At 39.2% G+C, this 14,211-nt stretch overlaps 1 protein-coding gene across 1 annotated transcript in view; it reads right to left on the reverse strand.

Annotated features, from left to right (window-relative positions):
• MALRD1 (MAM and LDL receptor class A domain containing 1) overlaps positions 1-14,211 on the reverse strand; it is a 153,086-nt gene that overhangs the window by 56,854 nt on the left and 82,021 nt on the right. The window contains exons 16-18 of the mRNA XM_018563970.1: positions 13,039-13,333; positions 9,169-9,417; positions 6,038-6,195 (exon numbers count right to left, since the gene is read on the reverse strand). Of these exons, the coding sequence (XP_018419472.1) occupies positions 6,038-6,195; positions 9,169-9,417; positions 13,039-13,333 (702 nt within the window). The remainder of the gene's footprint in view (positions 1-6,037; positions 6,196-9,168; positions 9,418-13,038; positions 13,334-14,211) is intronic.

Consider the following 14,211-nt stretch of genomic DNA (forward strand, 5'->3'; position numbering starts at 1 on the left):
TAAATATTTTAAACATTATAAAAATGAGTTCATAAATGTGTAAGCTTTTAAACAAAAATATGTAAAACATTTGAAAACCGTTACCTTTAGTTTTCACTCAATTCCAAGTGCATTCATTAGCAACTCCAGAAAAAAACGGGCCTTGGCTTATAAAAGAGAAGCCATAAAAATGTAATATGATGATATGAGTTTTAAATTGATGTTTTACATCTGTTTTATTATACATACACACATTTATCAACAATATTGCTTGTTGAATAGATAGGGAAACAGTACCACACCCCCTTAGATTCTAAATAACACAATATAGGGCAAGCAGTGAGGCTATTTAGGTGCTGGTAAAACAATCACTAAATTATATATCTTATAATCACATTTATTAGACTAAAAACCATTAAAACGTATCACATAATGTTTGTAAAAACCATCACAACTTTTGTTCCTCATGGTCCCTATGTATGTTGTAAAGTAGTCACCGCTCCAAGCTCGCTCCCCTGGCAGATTGCAATTTCAATACAAATAAGTAAACTAAATGTGAGATTGTAGTCCATCAAAGGAGCGAGCTTGGACCGGTGACTACTTTAGAACACACAGGGACCATGGGTAACAAAAGTATGCATCCTCCAGAAGGAAGGACAGTGTTAGCACCAATTCAGAGATGATTTGAGGATCTTTAGCCGATCGATATACAAATAAGCTATGTTTTGTTAATAGGTAGGGTTCTTAAATGCATTTTTAAGATTTAACTCCTAAGTTTATTGTCACTTTAATATCTTTTATCTTTTCTCAGGTCAATGTGTTTTGCATCAACTTTCTGTTCCTGAAGGAGCTGATGCGAAACATGTTGAACTTGAGAACTAGAAGTGTCACAGTACTGAAGAGTGCCCAACCTTAAAAGGAACTTTATATTCCTTTTAAACATATGGCAGACAAGAGGTTCTCATACTTCTCATGCTTTGTTTCCAAGTGTCAACAATTTGTGCAAACCATAGATGTACAGTGGAAACTCATAGTGGATCTAGACACACGTGTTGGGAACCTAGAATCTACACCATACATACTTCAACTTCTTTCATCTTCCCACAGCCCAAGGATATAGCACAATCATGCATAACATCAATTGATTTGAAATTGACATAGTCTATTCAACAGCAAATCCATGCTCAAGAACTATTTAATTCCTACAGTTAATCCACCTGCAGTTTAATAAATAGGTCCCAAAGAAAGACATTAAGACTTCTCTAAAGAATGACTACAATAAATCCCTTGAAATAAAAAAAATAAAAAAAGTGCATTGAAAAAAAACTTTCTCTGATAGAGCCATGAAATTAACATAAAATCCTATTAAACCTTTTAGTTTGCATACCAACAAGGTATTTTTTTTATCAGCAAAAAATAGGCATGCCTTGCTTCAATCTAAGATGTTGAATTTATCTTTTAACTAGATTCTGCATCAAGGCCTCTTATAATTCAAATTGTATTTTTCATTAAATTGTAATTCAGATGAAGTATAGTGTTACTGAGTGACTTAATCTGCTTGCAAACGATGGCAGAGATTGCAGAATCTCCTGATGGCGATCTTAAATTAATTAAATGTACTGCACATGAAATTTTTAGCTAATATATTCTATAAATATGAGTTGCAAGGCTCTAGTGTACATGGGCATTTGGTTTAAGACGACCAATTTCTATACAGTAGCACTAAATTATTCTAATGCTGCATGCAGGAAGGTTAGTTATATTGAAATACTGGAGAATTCACTGTCTAAAAAAGTACAGTAAAAAATGCAAATTAAAAATGTAAATGAGCTTTTATGTTCAAAAAAGCTGAACGAAAATGTAAAGCTTCCCTTTTACCTTCTGATATTTAAAAGTTGCATCCCTTTAAGTTCTGAACCAATAAAGACTAGATGATGCCATGGCTTTTCAGTTTAATGACTGTTGGTATGTCTGTGAAGGTTCCCATTTATCAAGTCATGGTAGCAGTTAGTCAGAATCAACTTGACTTGTTCTGTAATGTTCAAGACATTTTGCTACTTGTTTAAACAATTTCCTCAGTTCTAATCAGCAACACACCCCAAATTTTGTATCCACATGGGTAACTCAGCCAGCTAAATCCAATCACCATGTAATGTGCCAAGGCAGATATTGGTTGTCCAAGAACATGATGGGAGGTGTGGTAGTTTGTGAAGCCATCCTGTTCTAATTACATAATCTAATACTTTCCATGGTACCAGGAATTCTGGGGGATGTGGTAACTATCCTAGTCACTAGAGTGAAAGTGTGAATTTTTTTCAAATTGTCAGGGTAGATTTTAAAAAGGCATTATGTACAGGTGGCAAATCTGGTTAAAGCCACCCACCTATTTAGGGATGGATGTTTCAGTGTAATGAAGGAGGTCATCTACCATTGAACTGGAACAACTTCACATCAGAGGGTCTGGCTTCTGCTGTACAATAGTGCACTTAACCTTTTGTACTCAAAAGGACAACAATGGATGTATTCCTAAATGCACAGAATATTACTGAATATTGAGTTCTTAGAGGTATATTAAGCATCAGAGATTGTTGATCCAGGGAATATCCGATTGCCTTATAGGATCAGGAAGGAATTTTTTTCCCCTGTTGGAGCAAATTGAACCATGCTTTATAGGGGTTTTTTTTCCTTCCTCTGGATCAACATTGGGTAATTGTGGGCATAGTGTTCTGTTTAGCCTTTTCTTCTTTTTTTTTTCTCCGTATCTCTATAGGTTGGACTCGATGGACTTGTGTCTTTTTTCAACCTGACTAACTATGTAATGCTGTCTGGAGATCTTCACTGTGTGGCCTGCCTGGACCAACACAGTCCTTGGCTGAAATTATACACTCCTCTACTAGAGTACGCCACAGCCTCCATACACTTCAATCGAAAGTCTGTCCACCGCCTGACTGTCTTTCTATTGAAGTCAATTAAGGCTGCTGCTCACATTGCACAGATTAGAGGATTTCAACCAGATGCTTTTTAATGGTGGGCAAGATCTCCAGACAACAGTGATGAATAGTTGCACTATGCCATAAGTAGGAGCCTGGACATACCGCATTTTGCTATGCCAAGGCAAAGTCTATTCACCTCCTCAGCAAAAAACTTTACTCAGCCTAAGTATCATTCTGTAACACTTCTGACACAAATCGTTAGCAAACCGATACTTTGCAAACCAGCCAAACTCAAACCAGCAAAAATGTCTGGAATGCCACAAAAATTCAGCTAGCTTTCTTTGTTTTAATACAGTTCAACCCAGTAAAGCATTTCTGTTATTATTTGGCTGAAAGATGGAGCCGTATTTCATTTATTTAACATTTCACCTGGTGACTCTGCTCAATGACTTGAGAAAATAAAATGCATAGATTTTGTTACAGTCATGTGGGCAATTCAAGAAACTGTATAAAACAGTCAGTTCTGTCCTTCAAAGATCAACAAACATTTCCCATCATGCTTTAAGTGTTTTTTTCATTGTTATACAGTATCTAGTATATTTTGTAGAAACTATATCGGGTTGCTCTAAGGGCTTATGTACATGGGGACTTAAGATTTATTTACTGTGTATTCAGTCGATGTTCTCCATGCCCAACTTCCCTAATTGTTTTTAAATGTCTGCATGGAATTTGTTTTCATAAAGCAGCTCTGGCTGCAATAATAACCCTCAGTCCTGAGCTGCTCCCCCCAGTAGCTCTTCTTCTTCACAAGATGTCTTCAGTGTACTGGGTTGAATCCAGTGTCACTCAACACGATAGACTAAGGAAAGACTGTGAATGAAGGGCATCATGACCTCAAACCCTGAGCATGACTCCCTGCACTTAAAGTGTATAAATGCAGCGAGTAGTTCTAATGTTATCACATCAGTGCTGCTATCTGCATCATTCAGGGCCACCAACTAACAGGAGAAGATCAAAGCAAACCCAGTGTATGACAGGACCGGCTCGAAGACACCAGGAAATGATATGTAATAAAAATAAAGCAAAGCATACTGCTGGCAGGTCTGACACATTTTGGCTTCAGATATACTTTAAATTTAGTCCAGGACTGAGGCTCAGGTGTTATTTGTCTTGAGCATGTACGCACGTTGGGATGCCATTAAAATGGAACATACATTGCTTGTTGCTCACAAGTGTAAATGCAGCCTAAATGTGTTTTTAAATTCAGCTTTCAGAAATCACTAAATTTGTCCTTATAATAGCTTTCCCTCAAACTGGACAAGTGAAGGGCAGAACTGGTGCTGGCTTACACTGGGGACATACATCTAGGATTTTGAGAGCACAGGGATGAGCTTATGGCCAATCAGCAGCCCGAGAGAGAGAAGTTGAGTAAAAGAACAGATTCTCAGCAGCCAGTTTATTTGTTAGTCACCCATCGAATGGGTAATCAATATTACCATGATTTCAGGGGTGAACAACTATTGAACGGTACATATAGGATACTTGGAACTGTAAGAGTAATTGGAGAGTTCTGCTTTGAAAGTGTTTTATATAGTTGGCACAAGTTACTCTTTAACACATTGTTGTGGTTCACTTGCACAGCCGACTTCATCTACTTCCAGCAGAAACTCTGAACAAAAGAATACAATTTTTGTGCCATGAAAATATCTGTTACCTGAAACTATCTTAAAGCCTATAATCAGTCAACCGCGTAGCTTTAAGTGCTCAAAGGATTTATAGTTCTTTATGGATTTCTCCATCACTTGAATACTCGTGATAATTGCTGCTTTAGTTTAAATACAGTGGCTAGACTTTTTAAAAGTTCCTCGTCGACCACTTGCAATAGAGTTACTCAGTTCAGTTATTGATCCGCATCACTTGCGTTCCCAGGAGAGCCCAATCATAACATGAAGAACACTACATCGGTGGGCCAGATGGAGAAAAATCTAGTTTCTTCAGTGGCCAATATAGCTCGATCCGCCAGTAAGTCTTTTAGTCATGTTAATCCAACATACGCCTCTCAGGAAACTGGCACAATTACTTTTTTGATTTAATAACTAGGAGGCAAATCTTGTTTTTCTCACCTGTGATATGGTTTAGCTATATTTCTAGCTATAGAATGACAATCAACTTCGATAGTTTCAAACATTATTACAAAAAGCAAATATGCTCCGGGATATGAAAATTCAGCTTTTACAATATTCTCACAAGAAGGAAAAGACTAATGCATATTTAGAAACTGTTAACTTATCATGTAGAAGAATAATGCTGCAGAATACTAAAATCAGACTTATTCTATTCACCACTACAAGCTCGCTCTTGTGATAGACTACAATAGACATGTGCATGGCAAAAAAAATTGTTTCCAGATGAAACAAATGAAAACGAAAAACGAGCCTCCCAAACCGAAACCGCACACTGAAACCGCAGAACGAACGGCAGACGTATCGGCCGCTGGCACATTCTGGGCACACGCACCACCATTTTGGATTAGCTCTTGTTCGAGCGCTGCCATCTTGGTGTATACCAAGATCTACTCCAAAATGGCAGTGCGCATACGCAGAATGTGCCGCTGGCCGATTTGGCCACCGCTCGTTCAGTGTGTGACGTCACTGCAGAACACGCCGGCGGCCAATATGAAAACAAATTTATGTATGCCCAAATATCGTTTTAGTATGTTCGGGCAACTATTCAATTTGTTATTTCGGATTCGGACGAACCGCCGAATAAACTGATTTTCGTTGATTTGCAGGTTTGTCCGAATCCAAATGCACATGTCTAATTTACAACGTTTACTCTATTATTTGTATTGAGAGATTATAGTCCATCACGGGATTGAGCTTGGAGCGGTGGCTACTTTACAATACACACAGGGACAGACATAAGATACATTTTTGTTAATAGTGAAGGTACTTGGGTGCATTTTTAAGATTTAACTCCTGAGTTTAGTGTCACTTTAATGGGTTACATTGTGTGACTTTAACAACTCCTCATTTTAAAACAATATCTTGCTTTTCAATTAGACGGAAGTTGTCCTTTAAATGTTAGCTGTATGGTACATGGTAAAAAAAAAGGGGAATTCTTACTTTGATAAGGACTCGGATTTGGCCAGTAGCTTTTGATGACATGTAGTACCAGAAGCTGAGTGTGCAATCTTCTCCTGACTCCTTCCATATGGTGCTTTTTATATGAGCCTTTTCACCGCTCAACCCAACCAAGGAAGTTTCCAGTGAAAGGAAGTGACCTAGAATATGAGTCAGAGTAGATACAAGGGAAAGAAAGAATGAAAGAACGAACGAAAGAAAGAAACCCAAGTGGAATTAGAAACATTGATTATCAGTAATAAAGAATGTAAAAAATGAATAGGAAGTACTGTATTTTAGAATTCTGGTAGAAACAGGTTTTCTTTTTACTGGATTCTACTTAATTTTTCTGAAGTGCACTGAGAGCAAGAGAAAAACAAAATGAACAGGTTGCATGTCATCTGATCTTAGAGAAATTTACCCCAACTTGGTTTCACTCTGCTTATCTCACTTGTCTACAAAAACTGAGATACATTGTGTTACCACCAACATCAAAATAAAAATAATAGCCCAATGACTGGTTAATGTCTGACAGAAAAAGGGCATCAATGAGGGAAACACCCATCTGGGCTTAATGCTAGAGGTGCCTGTAGACAGAAGGGTTCACGCAATCTGCGCATGTATTGTCAGATCAAGTAATGTACATATGATTGCAGGCCCTACCATGACCCAGGCTGATGTTACCTAGCCAAGATCACTTTGAGGATGGTTGATTGGCTGAGATATATTTTCTTGACCAACTGCTTCCCATGTAACAGCCAACGCCTACAGTGCTCCCCCTTTTATCCTTCACAGGCATCAATATACTGTACAGTACACATTCACCAGATCAGACCTGATATGTTTTATTGTAAAGATCATTCATGGGCGGGCCTTGTGTGAATTGCTGCCCACCAACTAATGCAGTGGTTCATACCCCAGTGGGTATGGGAACCAAATCATGGGGGTATGGGATTTCTCCGCTTAATAATTTAAACTTTTTTTTTTTTTAAACAGGATTTCCTGAATGACTTAACCTGAAATCAAAGTGGAGACCTCAACTCAATGTGTCTGATGACATGCGAGTAATATGGTCAGCAACTGTACCTCAATTACATGTTTTCATTGTACAAAAACAGCAGCAAAATCCTCACTCATGCTGTTCCTGTACAATTCATGGATTTGGTAGATTAATGTACTGCGTACTTACAGTTCACCAGCTCTGTAGATGTAGACTTGCACGGCTAGTATAGAAGAGCGACAGTTTTTGCTAATTTTCTATTCATTGGGTCTAGGTGTAATCATGCAAAGTGGAAAAACTGCCTCTTTCAGTCTAGCCCTACCCCTAGTGTAATTTGTGATTTTGTTTAGTGGGGTATACATGGTTCTAATTTTTTGTCCCGCCCACATTCTGAAGGAAAAAAATAGAACAAATTACTCCATCAATGCTTACAAGCATTGACGGACAAATCCCTACGGTTTCCAGCTGATTGACTGCTCTGTTTAGCTGAGAATTTTCCAACCAGCTCCTTTGATCAGCTGTTTGAGGGATGCCAGGCGGAAGGTGCCCACTGTCGGCACCCATGGTGCGAATTCCAGCTGGTTCATCAGAAACCGACTGAAATTGAAGCCGTGTGAACCCAAATTTAGTGTAATACAAAGGCAAATCAGTCCACTGGGGTGAGGGTTGTGGCAGGTGACAATTAGCCTGGGTGGACAAGATGTTAAAATCCAACCTTTCCCATTTCCTCCAATTTATAAATGTTTGAAATGAAAAGTTGAAAGTTGAGGTGAAAAAAAAAAGGTGATGGCCCAAATGACAAAACAGAACACAAGACTAAACCAAAAGAAAATACCAACAAAAGGAAAGCAAAAGGTTATTCTTTTTTTTTCCATTGAAAATAATGGATAAGGAAAAAAATTGTAAGGTTACTTGCAAAATAGATTTTACTCGGATGTAAAATATAATATATTGGACATCACTGAATACATTTTCCAGAGCTGCTTGATCTATAGGCTGTTGGAAAATGTTGGAAACGACACTTCCGGTAGCAAACAAAAATTGCCAAATAGCAATATCGACCTTTATAAATTGTCCCTATGTGTAAGCTTATTGACTTATTAAAAAGCAACAAATGCAACTATTTTCTGCTTTAGTTTCTTTACAAGAATACATCATTATAATGTCTCAGTGCTGAAATGTCAGTGCTATTCAGCGAAATGCAAGGGTTGGAAACGTTATTGTAAATGTATTCAGAAATTTGTTGTGGAGCTACACACAATCATAAAAAAAGTGTTCTAGTTAGATAAATAACAATCTTTGTGGATTCATCACCATAATGTGACAATTGGACTCATTTAATAAGGTAGGGACGAGAGCAATGACAGTGTGAAAAGTGCAGTTACCTGGAACAATCAAATCAATTGTTACTGCAGTCAGACTTTTTTTATTGCTATAAAAATATATCTCTCTGGCATCTGGCAAAATCCTAATTAAGCCATGGAACGTGCATCACAAAACCATGACACCAATGACAGCTCCCACATTTCAAGACTGCAACCTTTAAAGTGACACTAAACTCAGGAGGTAAATCTTAAAAATGCATTCAAGTACACTATTAACAAAAATGTATCTTATTTGTGTAACACTCGGCTGTAGATCCTCTAATCATCTCTAAATTCATGCTGACACTGTCCTTCCTTATGGAGGGTGGCAACTTTTGTTCTCGATGGTCTGTGTGTGAGATTGAGATTGTAGTCTATCACAGGATATTGAGATTGTAGTCCATCAGAGGAGCGACCGTGTAGCAATTCATCTCTGAATTGGTGTTGACACTGTCCTTCCTTCTGGAGGAGCTCCAAGCTCACTCCTGTGATGAACTACAATCTCAATACAAATTAGCAAACTAGTCCATCACAGGATTGAGGTTTGAGTGGTGTCTACTTTACAGCACATACAGGGACCATGGGGAACAAAAGTAGCCACCTTCCAGAAGGAAGGACAGTGCCAGCACAAATTCAGAGATGATTTGAGGATCTACAGCCGAGTGATACACAAATAAGATACATTTTTGTTAATAGTTAGGGTACTTGATTGCAATTTTTAAGATTTAACTCCGGAGTTTAGTGTCACTTTAAATAAAACTGTAACACACCTTTCTCGTTTCCTGTAGTGTGATCCACAATCTGAGGTTTTAGAGCTTGTGAAGAGTTTCCTCCTAAGATCCAATCAAAGTTGTCTGCCAAGGAGTTCTGCCAACCACAGAGGCCATCTTCAAATGTACAGGAAGTGCCACAGTCCTTCTCATCGGTGTTATCCCCACAGTTATCCACAAAGTCACACCGCTCTTCTGGCCTGTAACATCTCTTATTCTGACACTTCTGGAACCCAGGTGGGCAAAAGCCTGAGGAAGCAAACAACAGAGATGTCCCAAGACATTAGAATTTGGTGGATGTTGCTTTAAGTTAATTCACATAAATTAAAGCAAAGCTCGTTTTGGTCCGTGCAAGGCAATGTAACAAGTTTGCTTTTAAGCTTATAAAAATACAAATTAATGCAGTTGTATATTCATTAATAAATTAATCAATTCAAATAATTTTTTACTAGTATAACTACACAGATGTCCCAAGACACCTGAATTTGACTGCAGATCAGTATGCATGTTGGTGGATTTGCCATGGAATCTGATTATAGTGCAGACGTTAATACATTGTGGAGGATATTTGAACTTGTATTGTTCCCAAAAATATGTATTTATGTGTATTTAATGAGATATTGTTTTTATTATACACTATTGCACTTTGCCACAGGTAATCACGTGTCCATGGGTTCACTAATTGTTGTTGTTTTTTATGTATATTAGCACTTTTTTATCCATTTTTTTATTTTTTTTCCCCAGAATAGATTTTATTCATTTCATTTCACATTCAGTTCCATAAGTTACATGATAATAACGATAGCGTCTACATTCAACAGCTATCTCATATCTAAAATTGCTTCTTAATTACAGGTGAGAAAAAGTAAAGGAAAAGCTAATGCTTATGATTGATTGCATAATAAACTAGCCCATCACCGTTGCTTATATGACTATGAGAACAAAGAGCAAAAAGTATTGTATTATCTAAAATCCCACTCCAATCACAATCCAACACCATTGCTCTTACCCTATTATTCATTAAAAACCTATCATACCCACTCCTACATCCATTCCCCACCCCTCCCCACCTCCCCCATTTCCAAACTCCCTCCATACCAACTCACATTAAAAAAAGGGGAAAGGAGACCTATCATATACGTGAGCTGTCAAATCTTCCATTCGCATTATATGGTTCAGTTCTAGTACCCATTCCCGGATCTCAGGGGTATTTGATTGTCTCCAATTGGGATTATCGCCCTTGCTGCTGCCAATATGGGGCATGCCAGTCCCCCCTTAATACTTTTTACTGAGCCCGGAAGCATTGACAGTAATGCCACTTCTGGGGTTTCAGGCAGTTTTGAGCCCATGGCTCTACCTGTTAACTCGAATATAATTTTCCAGTAGGGCTTTATTCACTGGCAGGTCCACCATATGTGCAGCATTGTGCCCTCTTCCATTCCACATATCCAGCACATATTGGTTGTTTGAGGGTCTTTTTTATGTAGTTTCACTAGGCATCTATACCACCTGGTTACTATTTTAAAGTTCCTCTCCTGTATTCCAACCGAAATACTTGATTTAAAAGTTAGGAGAAAAACATTATGCCATTCCTCTTCTGCGAAAGTCTGTCCTATTTCTCGTTCCCACTCCCTAACGTAATAAGGGGGGATGGGAGCATTGTAGAATATCCCTGTCAACCCATCTGGGCCTGGACTCTTCCCCAACAGCATCGCATGGATCGCCCCTTTTATCTCTTCTAATGTAAAGGGCTTGTCTAATGAATCCATAATATCCCGTCCCAGCCTAGGGAGCGCTGTCCGGGAGACATATTGGATTTTTCGTTCTTTATCTGATCCCCTTTCAATTGTGGATTTTTCCTTCCCTATGTTATATAAGTAATTGTAATAATTGAAGAACGCTTCTGCAATCTTCTCTGAAGTGTGAGCCATAGGGGTCTATTCACAAAGCTGCCGAAGGATCTGGACGTAGCTTCGGCCGATCCTTCGACATTTTCATCAGCTGATTTCAGCTGATTTCAGCCGCCTGTAGCGTCACTCCTCAAGCAGGCAGCAGGCTCCTCCCACAGTCTCGGAGTCTGACTCACTGTGCTGGGGGTCAAAGGCAAGGCCTGTGTGAACAGTCAGTCGGCGGAGATCGGCGTCTGTCTGTGTCCTGACTCCTGGGTATAGCAGCAGTAGTTGTTGGAAGACCTCTGCATCCAAATGTTTGCTCTCCAAATGATATATTTCCTCTAATAAGGTTTTAGTAACTTAATTTCTCTTTTTTTTTTAATCGAGTGCCATGTGAGATCAAGGTACCCCTAATCACACATTTTAAGGCTTCCCATTTCAGTGGGGGCTTTGTGGTATCGTGTTCGTGGTCGGTTACAAAATCACCTGAGTGATCGTCTGTCTTGTAACCGAATCCTGCAATAATGTCTAATTTAACCTCCATGTTGCTTGTGATTTCATTGTATTCGGTGTTGTTATTGTGCAAAAAATTAGAAAGTGATCAGACCAAATTTGCACTCCTATATGTGCTTTATGTCGCCAGCTCAGTATACTATGTGAGACCAAAAAATAGTCTATTAGACTATAAGACGAGTGGGTCAAAGAGTGGCATGTATAGTCCTTCGCTTTAGGGTTAAGCACACGCCAAATATCTACCAGCTGTAATTTATGGAGACGGTGTTTTAGTCTATTAAGTTGGGAGGAGGAGATATGTCCTATTTCCTTCGATGTGTCCATTGCAGGGTCCATCGCTATGTTGAGATCCCCACCCAATATTACTAGACCTTCCATATAATTACTAAGGTGGTTCAATATCCCAAGCAATGCCCCCACCTGGCCATGGTTTGGTAAATACACGTTTGCTAATGTATATTGTTTACCATATATTTTACACTTTACAAAAAGGTAACGTCCCTCTTCGTCAGTTAATTCCTGTAAGTCTGTCACTGGGAGTGAGTTATGGAAGCCTATCGCTACTCCCCTATATTTACTCAGAGAATAATTGCTCATATGCCACTTAGAGTAGTGTCTCGTAGGTATTATGGGGACACATGAGTCCTTAAAATGTGTTTCCTGGAGGTACAATACTCCCACTTTCTGTTTGTGCATATCGAATAAGATTTGAGATCTTTTTTGGGGTACATTCATACCTCTTACATTAATAAGCTCCCCGCCCTCGTCATCTCCCACTTATAAGATATGTAATTAACTATATCAATTATACATAATATATTGTGAATTGGATTCTCCATTTGTGAAAACTATATAATGTTGAACCCCTTCACACCAGGAGCACTCATCACATCAGAAGCTTGCCTGCACCATGGAAAGACATATTTTAGAAAGTGTTATTACCTTATCAAGCAATAAAGCTGATTGAAGAAAAACATATTTAAATTAGGACAATTTCTTATTAAAGATAAAACTTCTAAGACAATGGGGTTGATTTACTAACCTTATAAACACAACACGAACGTGTATACACCTCTGTAGTGTGTTCCCTCCCAGCATGATCTATGGGTGGAATCTAAACACCTTTGTAGTGTGTACACACCCAGCAGGTGTGTTGTGCAAAGCCCTGCATGAATTTGCAAGGTGATGTTGTGTAAATTAGCTCTATGTTGTGTTGCTTGCGTTGATGAATGCAGGAATGTAAATGCATGAGCTAACCATTTTTGTCTAAACTGTGAAGCAGCATTATATATGCATCATGTGCATGATTTTTCCATATATGGCATTAGTGGAAATATGCTTTTAGAGACTTTTTGGTTGATAAATAAGTTTTTCTGTGTAAAAATCACACGCACCTAGTGCGTGCGTGTGTTTAGGTTAGTAAATCACCCCCAATGGCTCATCTGAAATGACATAGACACTTTACCTTTCATTGGCCAGGTGATGTGAGATTCAGAGACAGAAGTGGAGGACGGAATGCAATCATTAGATAGAAGTATGTCATCCAGGGCGATGTCCCCTCTTTGATCCTTGCCCACTTTCCCTTCAAGTGTGACATAAAAATCCTCTCCAAGTTCATGGAGTTCCAATTCCTTCCTCTGCCAGAAATTCCCCTGGCCTCCGGTCAGGTTTAAAAGCAGCACTGCCTGTCTGCTCACTGTCACCTGATGCACGGTCAGCGAGCCGATTCCCTCTCCAAACATGTGAAAGTAAAAATTCAGCTATGAAAGAACACAGACAAGAGTGTCTCAAAATGAGATCCACAATCATATACTGAAAATACCAGACATTTGGGGGCATAGTTGTGGAAAAGGTAGAAACCAGAAACATGTAACATTCTTCATTGCATGGGCTGCTAGTTGACATATGCAAAGGAAGACTTTAGGCTAGGATCCTTTTTTTGCAGCAAGCCATATCGAGAAAGCTAATCTGTAATATGTAAAAAATTTATATATTGCAGCTTACCCACTCTTAGATGTGGTGAGTGCATTAGTTTCAGGCTTTTTGCCCTTTATTTTCCCTGATGAGCCTGCCATTACCACGTATCCTGCCCCGAGGAGGCAACGCTCACTCGCCATACTCTGTCTATGGATGAGCAGCACTGTCACCATAGAACAGGACTACAATAATCTTCCCCTCTCCTTCAAAAGATAGAGGAGAGAGGTTCTGTAGTCCTCAGAGATAGCTGTGAACAATGCAACTGATTATACAGTACAGGCAGGGCCGTCCCTACCCAATATGCCACCTGAGGGTGTAGAGGGGGAAGGCGGGGTTGCTGCTAGGGGATGCTTTTTGGGTAGGTAGGGTTTTCCCCCTGATGACCAATGACATCAGCGAGCTGGGTTGGGAAGCCAGACAAAGCGCCACAGGTTCCTAAGAGCTCTTAGCAACCTGGTTTACTGTGGCTGACCATCTGCTGCCCCCCCCCATACACACAGAAACCTGCCACTAACCCAATGAAATGCCACCTGAGTCAACTGCCTCATGCTCCTTCCTTTTTGTGATGGCCCTGGGTACCGGCTGAGAGCATAGGGAACAGGATTTCTGGTTGGATCAACAGGTGTTTTTTGCACATATTGAACAAATATAACAAAATGCT

This window comes from Nanorana parkeri, unplaced genomic scaffold (genome assembly GCF_000935625.1).
Source record: "Nanorana parkeri isolate BGI_ZX_2015 unplaced genomic scaffold, ASM93562v1 scaffold23, whole genome shotgun sequence".
Taxonomy (NCBI): Eukaryota; Metazoa; Chordata; class Amphibia; order Anura; family Dicroglossidae; genus Nanorana; species Nanorana parkeri.